General features: G+C 36.7%; 1 protein-coding gene across 14 annotated transcripts in view; it reads left to right on the forward strand.

Annotated features, from left to right (window-relative positions):
• ZMYND8 (zinc finger MYND-type containing 8) overlaps nucleotides 1-7,167 on the forward strand; it is a 111,370-nt gene extending 104,203 nt beyond the window's left edge. For 12 of the 14 annotated variants that reach the window (XM_087959314.1, XM_087959320.1, XM_087959327.1 and 9 more), the window contains 4 exons: nucleotides 632-871; nucleotides 970-1,127; nucleotides 2,581-2,670; nucleotides 5,770-7,167. In XM_087959314.1, the coding sequence (XP_087815440.1) occupies nucleotides 632-871; nucleotides 970-1,127; nucleotides 2,581-2,670; nucleotides 5,770-5,871 (590 nt within the window). In that variant the 3' untranslated portion in view covers nucleotides 5,872-7,167. The remainder of the gene's footprint in view (nucleotides 1-631; nucleotides 872-969; nucleotides 1,128-2,580; nucleotides 2,671-5,769) is intronic. The other 2 variants (XM_087959321.1, XM_087959326.1) reach the window with 1 other exon arrangement.
• The last annotated feature ends 6,740 nt before the right edge of the window (nucleotides 7,168-13,907 follow it).

Raw genomic sequence — 13,907 nt, forward strand, 5'->3', positions numbered from 1 at the left:
CCTAAAGAAATGCCACCCCACACCATTACTGACCCACTGCCAAACCGGTCGTGCTGGAGGATGTTGCAGGCACAAAAACGTTCTCCACGGCGTCTCCAGACCCTATCACATCTGTCACATGTGCTCAGTGTGGACCTGCTTTCATCTGTGAAGAGCACAGAATGCTAGTGGTGAATTTGCCAATCTTGGTGTTCTCTGGCAAAATCAGTGTTGCTACCTAAGTGAACAGTTTGATTTCACAGAAGTGTGATTGACTTGGAGTTACATTTTGTTGTTTAAGTGTTCCCTTTATTTTTTTGAGCAGTGTATATATAATCAATTATAGAAGTCCAGCTCAGTTGTCACAGTATGTCATCATGATAGTTAATAAACCTAAATTGATTGGTAATTATTTCTTGAATGACACCTAAAAAATAGTAGATTGTTTCAAAAATTTAAAAAACCATGGAAATCCTTAAGATCTTATACAGTAAGCTTACATACATAAGTATATACATTATAGTATAAATTTGTCTGCCTTGATTGTAATAAATTATTACGTTTTATTCCCTATAAGGTAGTTTACCATTATTATTTAACAGATAGACCATTTAATTACTGTCAGATTACATGCTGTTCATCTGTTACCTAGAACTCACAATGGCTGAAATGCGACAAAGCTTAGAGCAAGAAAGAGATCGTTTAATTGCTGAAGTGAAGAAACAACTGGAATTGGAAAAGCAACAAGCTGTGGATGAGACCAAAAAGAAGCAGTGGTGTGCCAACTGCAAAAAAGAGGCTATCTTTTACTGTTGTTGGAATACTAGCTATTGTGACTATCCTTGCCAACAAGCTCATTGGCCAGAACATATGAAGTCCTGTACACAATCAGGTAAATGGCTAGTGTTTCTACAGTTACACTGTTAATCTTTCAATCTATTTATAAATGAATCTCATCTCCATTTTAAATTCCCTTGGCTTTTATTTTAGCTACTGCAACCCAGCAAGAGACAGATAGTGAAGTTAGTTCAGAAACATTAAACAAAGCGTCCCAACCTGGTTCCAGTGCACAGCCAGCACCTACAGAAACAACCAGTGCTCCAAAAGAAAAAGAGGCAGCTGTGGAAAAAAGCAAGGAAAGTGTTACGGTAAGTATGTCCTTCCTTGGTGCATCCTCTCTTTAAGGTTTATTTTTAAAGCTGTACAAAGCAATAAATGGGATTTTATTTTATTTTATTGAGGGCTGGTGAAATGCCTTTGTCTTTATTTTCACCTTTACAGAGTTAGTTCTTAAGGATCCAGGATGTATCTAATCTTGTATGTGCTACCATTTTTTATAATGGCATAATGTGATGAAGTCTCATGTGATTTTGCCGTTTCCACCCACTTGGGATGTAGTGACTGCTCAGGCTCATCATAAATATCCCTTAGTCTTCTCTTATTTTGAAATGTGGAGTGTGTGTCACACACACACACACACACACACACACACAAATGTCCAGTTCTCCTGTTAAGTGCTGAAAGCTGAGTTTGAAAATATTACCCACATCTTTATGTAATTCAGTATCCTTATTCTTCAGAATAACATATACTAGAATTGCTAATCATATATAGATAACTATTATTGTTCTTTATCTTGTATGGGTGAAATATGGGTCCTGGCTTTTAAAGCAATACTAGCAGTTACAATAAAACTTTATTAACAAGTACATTTCTGCTTTCTATCTATTCCTGTATGTCCCTATTAGTTTTTCTTAAAGCACTATAGTACATTCTGTTGGGGGAAAAAGGAACTCTTTTATCATGACATTTTGTATCAGCTACACCTCAAGTAGTCAGGATTTGTTACAAAACTATATAACTTAATTGCCTTACTTTATTGTAAGGTAAAGAGCCATAGGTCTTGGGTAGTCTAGAGAAGAAGAAAGGATGGTCCAGAGCATATTTTGAATTAAAGACACTGAAAAATACTATATATCTTAACAAGAAATTGCTAAATAAATACCCAGTTACCTTACTTGTAATTGTACTGTGCTCTGTGATAAGTTTCTTATCATGAAATATTTTGCTTTGGAAATCTCAAATTACATCACATAATTGTTATATCTGTTTGAAACATCAAATTGTATGCATTGCTCACTTTCATATTTTAAATTTTGCTTTTATTTATAAAAATGTAACCTGTGAATTCATTAAAATGTAGGTTTTTTTAAAAAACCAAGCACTGACATTTTTATGGGTTAAATCCAGAGTTTGGTTTCACAAATGGGGAAGATTTTGTGAGCAAGTTTCACTAAGAACCAAAAGATGGGTAGAAGATAATTTTTAGCTGATTCTCATCTAGCATAATACCTAGTCCTATCTCTCATGCTTCAGGAAGATCTCTCAGCTCTTCCTTGTCCCCCATAGCAGATTGATGGGTTTTTTGATACAGGAGAGAGGAGGAATCTGTAAAAATCATTTCCCCTCTTCCCTCAGCAGTTAGAGGCAGTCCTTCCATTTAGGAATGGCAAGATCTAAATCCAAAACCATATTAATAACTAGGTGGCATTGACATAAAAACTGAACCTTTCACTCTGGTTACCTGTGCTGTCTCTGCAGATAGCAACAGGTGTGACAAGCAGCCAGCCTATAAAGTTGGTCCAGGTACCGCAGACCACTACCTATATACCAACTACTCAACCCACAATTGTAAGTACTGTTTTTGGCATTGAAACAGCTCATTTATTTTGGAGGGAGGATGGGTTTTCTCCTGTGTTACCACAATATGAATTCACTGGTCTTAACTCAGTTTGCTGTGCAAAATGCTTTATTTTGCTATACACTTCAATTTCTTTTACACCATACATTGTCATCCAGGACAATCAAAGTTTCAAGTTTTATTTATTGATTTAAAATTCTATATTGCTATTATAGTTTCTGAAGCAGGTTAGGGAAAGCTATGCTATTCTTTAGCTGTTGTGTTTTGTCTAAACAAAACAACTTATTTCAAAATTGAAATAACTTATTTCAAAATTGCATTAAACTTAGGAATTGTCATGTGTTACAATTAATTGGTTGACTAAGAAGCATCAGGAGCCAGTAGTGGGTAATGGACATGGTGTTAAGGGTTTTGTCAAGAGGACTAGTATTTTGATGGTGGTAGGGAATAAGAAGGTAGAAGTTGAAAGTCAGTATGTCACTAGATAGAAAGTGAAATTACCAGTTAGTCTCTTTTTCTAGCTAACCTGGCAACTTAGTTTTCCCGGTGAATAGTTTCTGTTCCACATAGAATTCACCCTTCTTTTCAGTGGCACATAAATAAACAACAGAATTGGAAACATTTCATGATTTGATCATGGATGAGAGCTAACTTGGCTTCTATAACAAACCTAGTTGGATGACACAAGAGGACCCGTTTCAGTAATTAAGCAGGCTAGAGGAAGGAAGATGGAGAGGAAATGTGTGGCTGTGTATAACAAACTCCCATTAGCTAATTCACTGATTTATTGATGTACTTTCTCAATTACGTAAGTAAGTCTAGGTGGCTTATAGAATTCTAGATGCTAGGAGACTTCCACATCAATATTAGCCTGGACTGTCTGGTATGACTCAGGAATTCATAACAGCTGTGACATTTAAGACATTGAATCTTAGAGACAAAACAGACTGCTGGTATACTCAGTTGGTCTTTTAAAAGAATGATTCATGGATGAATTTCCATTGACATGAATGGACCACTGCCTGGATAATGTAGGACTTGCAATCACACTCTGTCTGTGCAGGGGTGGAGGACAAATTCAGCTTGCTTTTCCAAACAGTTTCTTGGATCTACTGGTTTTTCCAAGGAGTCATAACAGTGTTTTAGACTAGATTCTGCAGGCAATTCAGACAATGCTTCATTGAGTTCTAGAATTGGGAATTTACTAGAGTGGTAGACACAACTGCATAAATACCATCTTCCCTTTTTAAACTCCTCACAGTATGTAGCTTATGGAAGAGCACTGTGGAATGAAGGAGAAAGTAAGATGGCTAAAACACTAATGACAGACAATTCATTATAACACCAGTAAGGCACAGCATGGAGGTCATTTGAGTCTCTATGGCAGTTTATACAGAAGGAAATGATACTTTGTTGCATGACCATATCTAAATATTCTTGTATAGTTGTTTAAAGTTGTAAGACAATTAAAATTCATTCATTAATGAATGTTAATTTTAATTAACAGTAATTAATTAACCCTCAGTCTCTGAATTTGGAATTGGAACTTTCTATAGCTTTCTGTGATACATTGGGTGTCAGTTATTTTCTAAGTATAGTACAATTGTTACATATTATTTGAACACCTAACATGGATTGATCCTAGGTCACATGAGAGAATGCTTCCTCCTCCAAGATTCCCACCATCCACTAAGATCATCTGCACTTCCCACTAACCACTAAAATTATTAAATTTTACCACTGATTAATGTTTTAAATATTCTGGATATTTTAAATTGTTAATAGTTTTTTTATATACCCAAGAAATTTGGTCAGTTAGTGGTTTAAAAAGTAAACAGACAAAATAAAATAGAATATTTGGAAATTTCCTTATTGACATGGGCAGTGATGCTCTTAGTTTAAGATTATGCCAGGGTTACAATTTGGTTTGTACTCCATCTACTATCAGGAAAAGTGTTTGAGAGTGTCAGAAAGATTTTATTCAAAATCTAGTTTGGTTTAAAACGTGTAAGAAAAATTGGTAAATTTTTGGAGGATGGAATTATCAGTGACTAATCAGATGGATAAATGGCAGGTTACTAATGCAGCAAATTGATACTATTACAAGATACACAAACCCTGTACATAAACAGGGTACATAAACACATGTGTGTTAAAGTCTATAAAATATTTTCAATTAGTGTATTATGCCTGACTGAGGTGACATTTTTGTGTTCTATCAAGACTGTTTTTAAATTCTTTTCCTGTGACTATGCAAAGTTTGATGAATAAGAAAGACATAAATCAAATGAATAAAAAATGTTTGACCAACCTTCATCAATCTGTTTTCTTCTAAATATATATTTCACCTACCTAATCCTCCAGATAGTAAATCATGATATTTGGAAGGATTATGGGAATACATCCAGGTTGGGGAAAATAATATTAGGTATTTCTTTCATCAATTACTGAGCTAAAATGGCAATCTATATTGATAATAGATTGTATTTAAATATTATTGCAGTTGATGACCAGTGTTGAACACCTGCTTTTTACATCATTTTCTGTATTTTGCACACAAGTCACCATTGAAATTACGATTATATACTTACATATTGGCATTTTTTATTTTGAAGCATTTCCAGTAAAAACTTTCTGGAATTATAAAATAGTTCTGACAACCAGTGCAACTATTTGTTTAACACACTTATGAATTAATAGCATTTGATTTTGATCTCTTGAAGACCTATTTTTATTCTGTCTGAGTTTTCAAGTATTTAAATAGTGGATAAGGCATTGTTCTTCATTAAAGGTTAGCTTATTGATATCTTCAAAACATTAAACACATACTCCATTGTGTCATTTATTGTTAATGAATTACCTTGCAAATATATTGAAAATATTTATTTGCAGGCTTGAGAATGCATATTGTGGAACCAAACATTAGCCAAAAAACAAAAAACAAAACCCACCCTCTGTCTTGTATCATTACAGAAGTAGTTTACAATGGTGATATGCTATGAAATCTTTGATGATAGCCTGTTTGGGCTTTTTGCGTGATACAGTTCTGCATTTCTGAGACGATGTATCTTTTTGCTTTAAATCTGCAGACCATTCCGGTAGTAGTAAGTCCTACAGCTGGGACCATGGCAATGAGAACAGGAGTTCAGTACGTTCAAACGACAATGCCTGTGCAAGTACGAAGAGTCTAACTGCTAATAAAGGAGACCAGGCAACTATTGGAATAATAATAATCTCTTCATTAGAAATGTGAAAAAATGCCTACAGTTTTTTGGATTAACCTCAAAGGTTGAGACTTTTACCTTTGTACATGTGTACAAAGCAGTTAACTACACTACATTAATGTAAAGCATTAGTGTTGGCTTTAAAAAGCCGGAGGACTAGTAAAATTGATGGTAAACTATACTGTTGTAAATTATGTACAATTTGTGGATGACGTTAAGAGTGCCATCCCCTTTTTTATATTTGTACTGACTTTAGCACACGTTGGAAATTTGTGAAGGAAAGTCTAAATCAGGTTTGCCACAGATGTCATCGAGAAGAATGATCTTCTGGGAATGAGAGTTGCACATAGAAATCATTCTTCCTCTTTAGAGTTTAAAGAAGAAAAGAGATGAAGTACTTGGCTTGTATTTGGAAAAGAAGACAATGCCTTGTGTATGCAACTGAAATTAGTGTTGGCAATTTAAAAATAAATAAATTTCAATCTTTGGGTCTCAAGTACATTAAACAGCAAATTTTGTGTAGCGTATTTAATGTGAGAGAGAATGTTTACAAAAAATAAAGTTTTGTTAATACTAAGGAAAAGGAAGCAAGAACCTTAAAAGCAGTTGGCAATATAGTAATCAGATAATTTGGACACAAGTGGATCTGGGAGATATCCTTCCTACTGGGTTTACACACACATACACATCCATACAAGCTTTTCTGGAGGACTTTGGAAAAAGAGAACACAAGAACAAGACATGGCCAGGTCACTTGGAAAAATGGGCAAAAAACATTGATGCTGGGCTAGAGCATGTATTATGGGATTTTTTTATGTTTTTATGTGAGCATGAAGCAGTACAGTATGAGAGAGAAAGTAATCCATGAAAACACTGTCTGTTACACTTATACTGTAGTATCATTTTGTATGTTGTGTAAACAAAAGCATTGAACAAAGCAAGATGATGTATGTATATGAGCAAATTTAATTGTATGATATCATTCCAGTACATTTTGTTGTACATTTTAGTCATAATTGATTTCTCCCATTGTTTATAAAGAATGCAGTCTGTACAGTCTCCAGCTAGTATGCACATTAGAGGAAAGAAAACAAAATGAACAGGAAAAACAAATCAAGAGCAGACTATTTGTGAATTGCAGTTGTGTCAAAGATAGCCTAGCTGGCCTTATTTGTGAAGCATAATTGCTTTTAGCATATGGAAGTATTTTTTCACATTTTCTTTGTATAAAATTTGTATTAAACTAAATATCTTTTTTGCTTATTGTGTTTCTTTATGACCAAAACAGGTGGCACACACTAAACTATGCAGCTTCCATTTTTGTCTGGATTATTTTTAAATCAAACATAATACTAGATTTCCATTTTGTTTGGGAAAGGCTGGAACACTTACATGTATCTTTCAAACTTCACTTCGTTGCATTTGTATTCCCATCTTAACTTCTGAATTAACTCCTCTCAGATGTTTAGTGAGGCATACCCCCAAAGCACCATATCCTCCTCATGCCCTGTTAAATACAGGAACCTTTTTTATTAAACAAAACATTTGAGGGTTGTTTTTTTCTGTTTGCAAATGCTGTAGTAATTTAAAAAAACTACTAGTAACAGTAACAATTGGTGCACTATGGAAATACCTCAGGGTTAGGGACATCATGAAGAAAGTGTATATGGTTGCTAAGAGTCAACACTGATTTAATGACACACAAATTGGTTAAGAAATAAAAGGTGAGAAATTTACTATATTTCAGCTGTTCATTGCTTTTCCAAATGCTGTAGGGAGAAAAACAAGTTGGCATGTCGCTTATCAAGGTTGACTCAGCCTTCCATCCTGAGGTGGGTAAAATGAGGACCCCAATTGTTGGGGAAAATATGCTGGCTCTAAACTGCTTAGAGGGCTGTAAAAGCATTTGAAATGGTATATAAGTCTCTTGCTATTACTAGAAGAGCTTCAGTTTCAAAGTGGAAGTCACTAACTTATTCCCAATGAGATGAAATTTAGAAAAAAACTATTCTAGTAACATGTCAAAGTGAAGCTACATTTACTTACTACACTGGTATGCCCAGGTAGTTTCCTTAACAATAACAACCTACATGAATGTTAATGGCAGTCTACTTTACCTTAAGCTCAGATTTTACATTATGTCATGTTCAGGGGTGGGATTCTATGAATTCGGGCCTGTTCGAGAGAACTGGATGTTAATTTTACATCCAGTTTGGTGAACCGGTAGTTCTAAAGAACTGCCCTCCCCTCCCAGGAGTCCCCACGAGGCCCGGCTGACGTGTAAGTGTAGGGTAGCCTCCTGGGAGCAAAAATGGCGTGGGGGGTGTCCAGTGCCGCACCCCATGCTTTTGCTCCTAGGAGGCTCCAGGGAGGCTTGCTAGGCCCCGTTTTGGGCCTAGGAGGCTTCCTGGCAGCAGCCTTGGAGCATCCAGCCATCCAGTATGCTTGGATTCAGTGTTTAGCCAAAGAACATTTGGAGCTAGTACAGTATTGATTACTGCCTTGGGAATGTTCTAGGTAAACAAAACTATGCAGTCTCCTAAAACTGTTGGAGCCAATCTTTCTTTATTCCATATCCTCTTCAAAACTAGTAAGTTGCTCTGCTTTTTCATGCCAGGCTTAGTGTGGTAAGTTCAGAGTGGATTTTGTAGAGAAAGAAAGAGCTACCATGCATCTCTATGCTATTCATGGTATATTTTCAGCTGAAACCTCTTTCTACTTAAACCAGGGGTCTCCAAACTTGGCAACTTTAAGAGTTGAAGTCCACAAGTCTTAAAGTTGCCAAGTTTGAAGATCTCTGACTTAAATCTTAGTACACCACCCAGATATTTAAAGCCATTAAACATCTTGGATTAATCTTGAAACTTTTTGCATACTTGTACTTAAACAGAAAGAATTTTGTTTTAACACATATGGCTTCAATTCCAAAGCTACTTTTTATGAAGACCAAGTCAAGAAAAGGAGACTGGAAACAAAGCAAAGGTTAACCTTCTCATTCTTTCTAACCCTTTCTAAATGGCAAGTAGAAGTGAGCCTTTTTACTTGCCATTTTATTACCAAGAATTTACCACCATCTTCAAATTAAAGAGTTGTCTTCCAACAACAAAAAACACAAGCAAACTGCCTGAATAGTAATACAGCACATAATTTTGTATGTTAAATATCGAACCACAAAATGGAAGGGGGAAAATATTTGTGAGAAATATTTACTGTGTTTTTTGCTTGTCAAATTTAAAAGGCCATTGGACTCCATAAAGGTTGTGACAGCAATAGAATTAATGAAGCAACAGCTAGGCAAACTGGTGAATAGTCTGAATTATGCTTTGGAAATTGTGTAATGTTTGCTCAGAAATTGAGTAAATGAACGTAAAGGTAAGCTATTTTCTTTCTTTCTCTTAAAAGGAAGAAGAAAAGGAAAGAGAGGAATGGGAGAAAGAAAAAGGGAGGGAAGGGAGAAAGAGGGAAGGGAAAGGAATGTGAATGAGCTATGGATGAATGGACGGATGGATAGTGAGAGTGAAAGAAAAAGGAGAGGAAGGAAGGTCCACAAACCCTTGCACTAGACAGCTTCATAGGATGCTTTGAAACAGCACAGCAATCCAGGGCTGGAAGGCACCTCAGAGGTCATCTAGTCCAACCCCGCTCCAAGAGCATTATTAAAGTGAGTTTCTATATTTTGACCACCCAATCACATGACCAGCAAGCCACTCCAGCCAGCAAGCCATGCCCACCCAGTCACATGACCAGCAAGCCACACCACAAATTACCGCCACCACCACAGAACTGATAGTTAAGAAATTTGAATTCCACCCCAGTCATGTTCACTGTGTATCATTCATGTAGTGTATATTCTCTGTGGTATTTTTACTTACACAAACCAGCTGGAGGCAGTACATGACTAGTTTTATCCTATATTGGGATTCATCGAATATTTGCTTCCAGATCTTTACCATGAAGTGTATTTGTGGACTCTGCAATTCCTAATTCTCCATACTCTTTAAAGTTGCCTAGTTACAACTGCAATTTTGATGGTCTAGAAGTCAGTTATATTAACCTCATGCTGAGCAACTTGGTTTTATATTTTCTGACCCCATGGCAAAAGCCCTTCCTGTATAATCCCATTAACACAATGGCACCATTGGTGGAAATTAAATTACTCAATGTTATCAGTATGGAATAAATTTAGATCATGTTGTTTAGAATAACTGACATGGAAGGGAAAATAACCTAAAAGTTATCCAAGGGGAAAAATGAGACAATTTTAGTTTTTCGCTCTTGGTGAATTGATAGTACCTAGTTTCCAAGAAGGAAGAACAGCACGATTTTTGGAGGCTGCCAAGACCATATAGTAATGGTACTGTCACACAACCACAGATTTTCCAGAAGTTGCACGAGAAGGCCATGCTCTATCATGGTCTCTCGAGCCTCTGAAAATTGTATAAAAATATGTTCTTTCACCTGGTTTTTGGAGGCTGAAGATGTTTCAGAAGAGCATTCTTCAAAGCTGCTTCAAGGATGAAGGCTTGTGTGACCCAGAACAGCCTTGTGTAGGCCCCAGTTTGCTGTCAGCAGAAAAAAAAAATACCGTCTCAAAGGTAAACAGCATGTGGCAGATCTTGGGCATCGCAAACATGATTGGACTATATTTTTTAAAGAAATAAATGAATATGAAAGAATTGTTTATCTTTTGTTTGTGGGGTACATGCGAGCAGAGACCAGTACGCATTGCCTTCTGCATGTGCGCGTGCAAGCAATTATTGGCACAGGAATCGAAAAAGGTTAGCCACCCCTGCTGGAGTCACTAGTGCAAAATGAACAAAGATATTGTAATGTAGACAAAGATGAAGAATCCTGCTGGCTCAGAATGAATTGTTAGAATTTGCTGCCCTCATGTGTTCACATTTGGGAAGATTGGAAAATTAGCACCGAGGGCATGTGCAAGGTGTGATCATCTGTATCAATGTTATCTAGTCTCTCCCAGAACACATCTGGCTAAATAGATCCCTCCATTTCAAAGTGAATTGTTCTCACTCTATGCAACTAACTTAACTGTATGATTTCACCATTTTCAAGACCACTGAAACTAGAGAGTCATGAACTGCTTTCTCCCAAATTATTCCAAAGTGGATTACCCAATTCTTAATATTGCTCAAGGCAGTTTTCCTCGGTTTGTGCTCTACAGGTGAGATAGGTAACCAGCTCCTTTTGTAATAGTAGCTGGGAATCCTCAGCATTGAAATCCTAAACATCTGAGCTAAAGTTGCAGAAGGTAAAGAGACAGCAACAAAATCTCCAAGAGCTTTGGGAGCATGTGGGAGAGATCCAAGGCACTGGAGAAGAGAACTTGGTTTATACAATTGTACTACTTAAGTGTGTAGTGTACAATGACCATTATTTTCTTGGGGAAAAATAAAAAAGGACAAACTTGAAAAAGGTGCAAATCTGAAAGAGGTTCCTAAGGGTAAAAAAAAGTTTATAGCTTTTGCTTTATAAAGGAAAATTTAAGAGCGAAAGCAAGAAAATAATAGTTAAATTAAATCTCAAGGACAGCTCTCTGAAATAAAGGACTGCTTTATATAGGACATATTGTCACTTTACTGTAATGGTATATGGGAATGACCTGAAGTAAGAACTGAAGTCTACACAAGTCTGATAAACAAAATGTGAGTCTGCGGAGGGATGGAGATGGAGAAAACATCTCAGAAAGTATCTTCCCTAGTTTTCAGAAGGGTAAAGTAAGGGAAGGGAGTAAGGGAAGATTTGCAAGTTTCTGTTACAGTATTGTAATGTTCAATAAAGGTTCTATTAGGAATCCTGGTTAGTGTTTCTTGCCTAGGCTTTTTCAAGAGGCTGACATACTCTGAAACAAGCATAGTTTATATTACTTCTAATGAGAATAAAAGTTTGCCTTAAAATAATCTAAATAGCCAAGGTTTTTTTTAAAATAGTGCCTCCCTCTCCCACCTTTTTTCCCTTATAAATTGACTCTGCCACATTTTTCCTACTACATTAAATTTAAAGATTCTTAACTGAGACAGGGTCACATCCATACTTGCACAAGACATCTGCCTGATTTATGGATTTTGCCTGTATCTTTTTTAGCACAAAGGACAACTGCAGAGGGCACTCCCATGGAGCACAAGTACTTTGGGAAACAAGGGATAAAAGGGCTGGGGCAGCAAAGCACTAGAGGAGCAGAAGGGGGAAAGTGCAGAGAGTCCATTCCCTTGGAAACAGCTTGCCTTGCAGCATTGCAAGATGCATCTTGTCAAGAGCAATTTATTCCTTTATAATTATAGCTTTCTGATTGCAAGTCCCCTTGGCATCTGTGCTGCTAGGAAATGGGGAGAGAAGCAGATAGTCACACCCTTCCAGGAGATCAACATTCACATTTTTCGGCCACCAGCTGAATTATAGCTTCCAGGACAAAACACAAACAAACAAGCCTGGACTAGTTCTTATAATTTTCCCCATGAATCATGGTTTGGGAAATGTGATCACTGCATTTAAAAACAAAGAAAAACAATATTAGGTGCTGCATCATCCCTTAAGAATATCTGGAGAATTGGAATTACTATCCAGGACAAAGTCACAACAAACCAACAAGAGTTAGTGCAATTTATTTCACTGCCCAGCTTTAATCCAACGGCATCGGTAATGCTTGATATAAGCTTGTTATATGTTTGTATAATTTTTTCCCCCTTCAATGCTACCTTTGTACGCATGACAAACACATATTTTGTGATAGAGCACAAGGCTTTTGGACAAGTTGACTTTATATTGAGGGGCATTGAATAGACCAGGTCTCCAAACTTGGCAACTTTAAGACTTGTGGACTTCAACTCTCAAGAGCTTCTCAGCCAGCATAGCTGGTTGAGGAATTCTGGGTGTTGAAGACCACAAGTCTTAAAGTTGCCAAGTTTGGGGTTGTCTGAATAGACAGAATTCCTCTTTTCTCCCCCCACCAATAACTTCTTATATAATTGTTTTAATGTAATGGCAGATAGAATTGATAAAAAATTAGTTCTTTTATCATTCGGCTACCAGGTGTTTTTCAGTTTGCTGCAATGACCCATTATTTCGGATAACTAGTATTTTTAACTTATTAATTGAACGCAATAAAGCAATAATCTCCCCCAAAGGCTGGCTTCAGTCTTCTATAAAACTATGGGACTAACCCTCAGTGGAAAGACTGAGCAACAAACAGCAGCAAAAAGCAGCCTAATAAAGTCCAAGCAGAAGGTCCAGCTGATCTCTTGCCATCCTCTCATCCCTGCATGAATTCCGAACTTTTTCTGAAACCCGACTTCTTATTTTAACTAATATGAAACTAGTAGAAGGAAGATGTCTTTACTGATTTTAATTCAACTGTATGCAAGAGAGGTAATTTGTCACATAATCTCAAACAATATCATGGGTTCCCCAGGAAGATCTTACAATTCTTAATCATAATACAAAATTCAGGATTTGAGTGAGAAACTGAAGCTCTGTAAATGTTACTGAATATCTGTCCCAAACATTCCTCATGATCAGCCAAGACTGCATAGGATTGGTGGGAACTGTGGCTGAGCATCTTAAAAGTAGGAAATTAAAGGCAGAGCATATCCTCAAATTATTAAAGATTTGAGTAATTTGAGTACTTCTATAAAACTGATAAGAATTGAAGAAAAGTCTTTGCATCTTAGCCTAGAATATTCTTTCTCATAGTGCTCAGGCACTGATTATGGAGTATTAACAAGCAGAGGATGGAGATGCAACTATCTCCCATCACTGTTCCCATACAACTGGTAGTTGGAAGATGGTTCTTCTCAAACTCCCACCTCCCCACCCTCACAACAACAAAAAAAGACCCAGGAGATATATAGCAAGAGCTATGGTGGCACAATGGTTAAAACGCAGTATTGTAGACTAACTTACTGCTCACTGTCAGGACTTCAATTCTGACCAGCTCAAGGTTGACTCAGCCTTCCATCCTTCCAAGGTTGGTAAAATGAAGACCCAAA

Source organism: Notechis scutatus, chromosome 3 (genome assembly GCF_049901735.1).
Source record: "Notechis scutatus isolate UNSWTSFEM ecotype Mainland chromosome 3, rNotScu1.2, whole genome shotgun sequence".
Lineage (NCBI taxonomy): Eukaryota > Metazoa > Chordata > Lepidosauria > Squamata > Elapidae > Notechis > Notechis scutatus.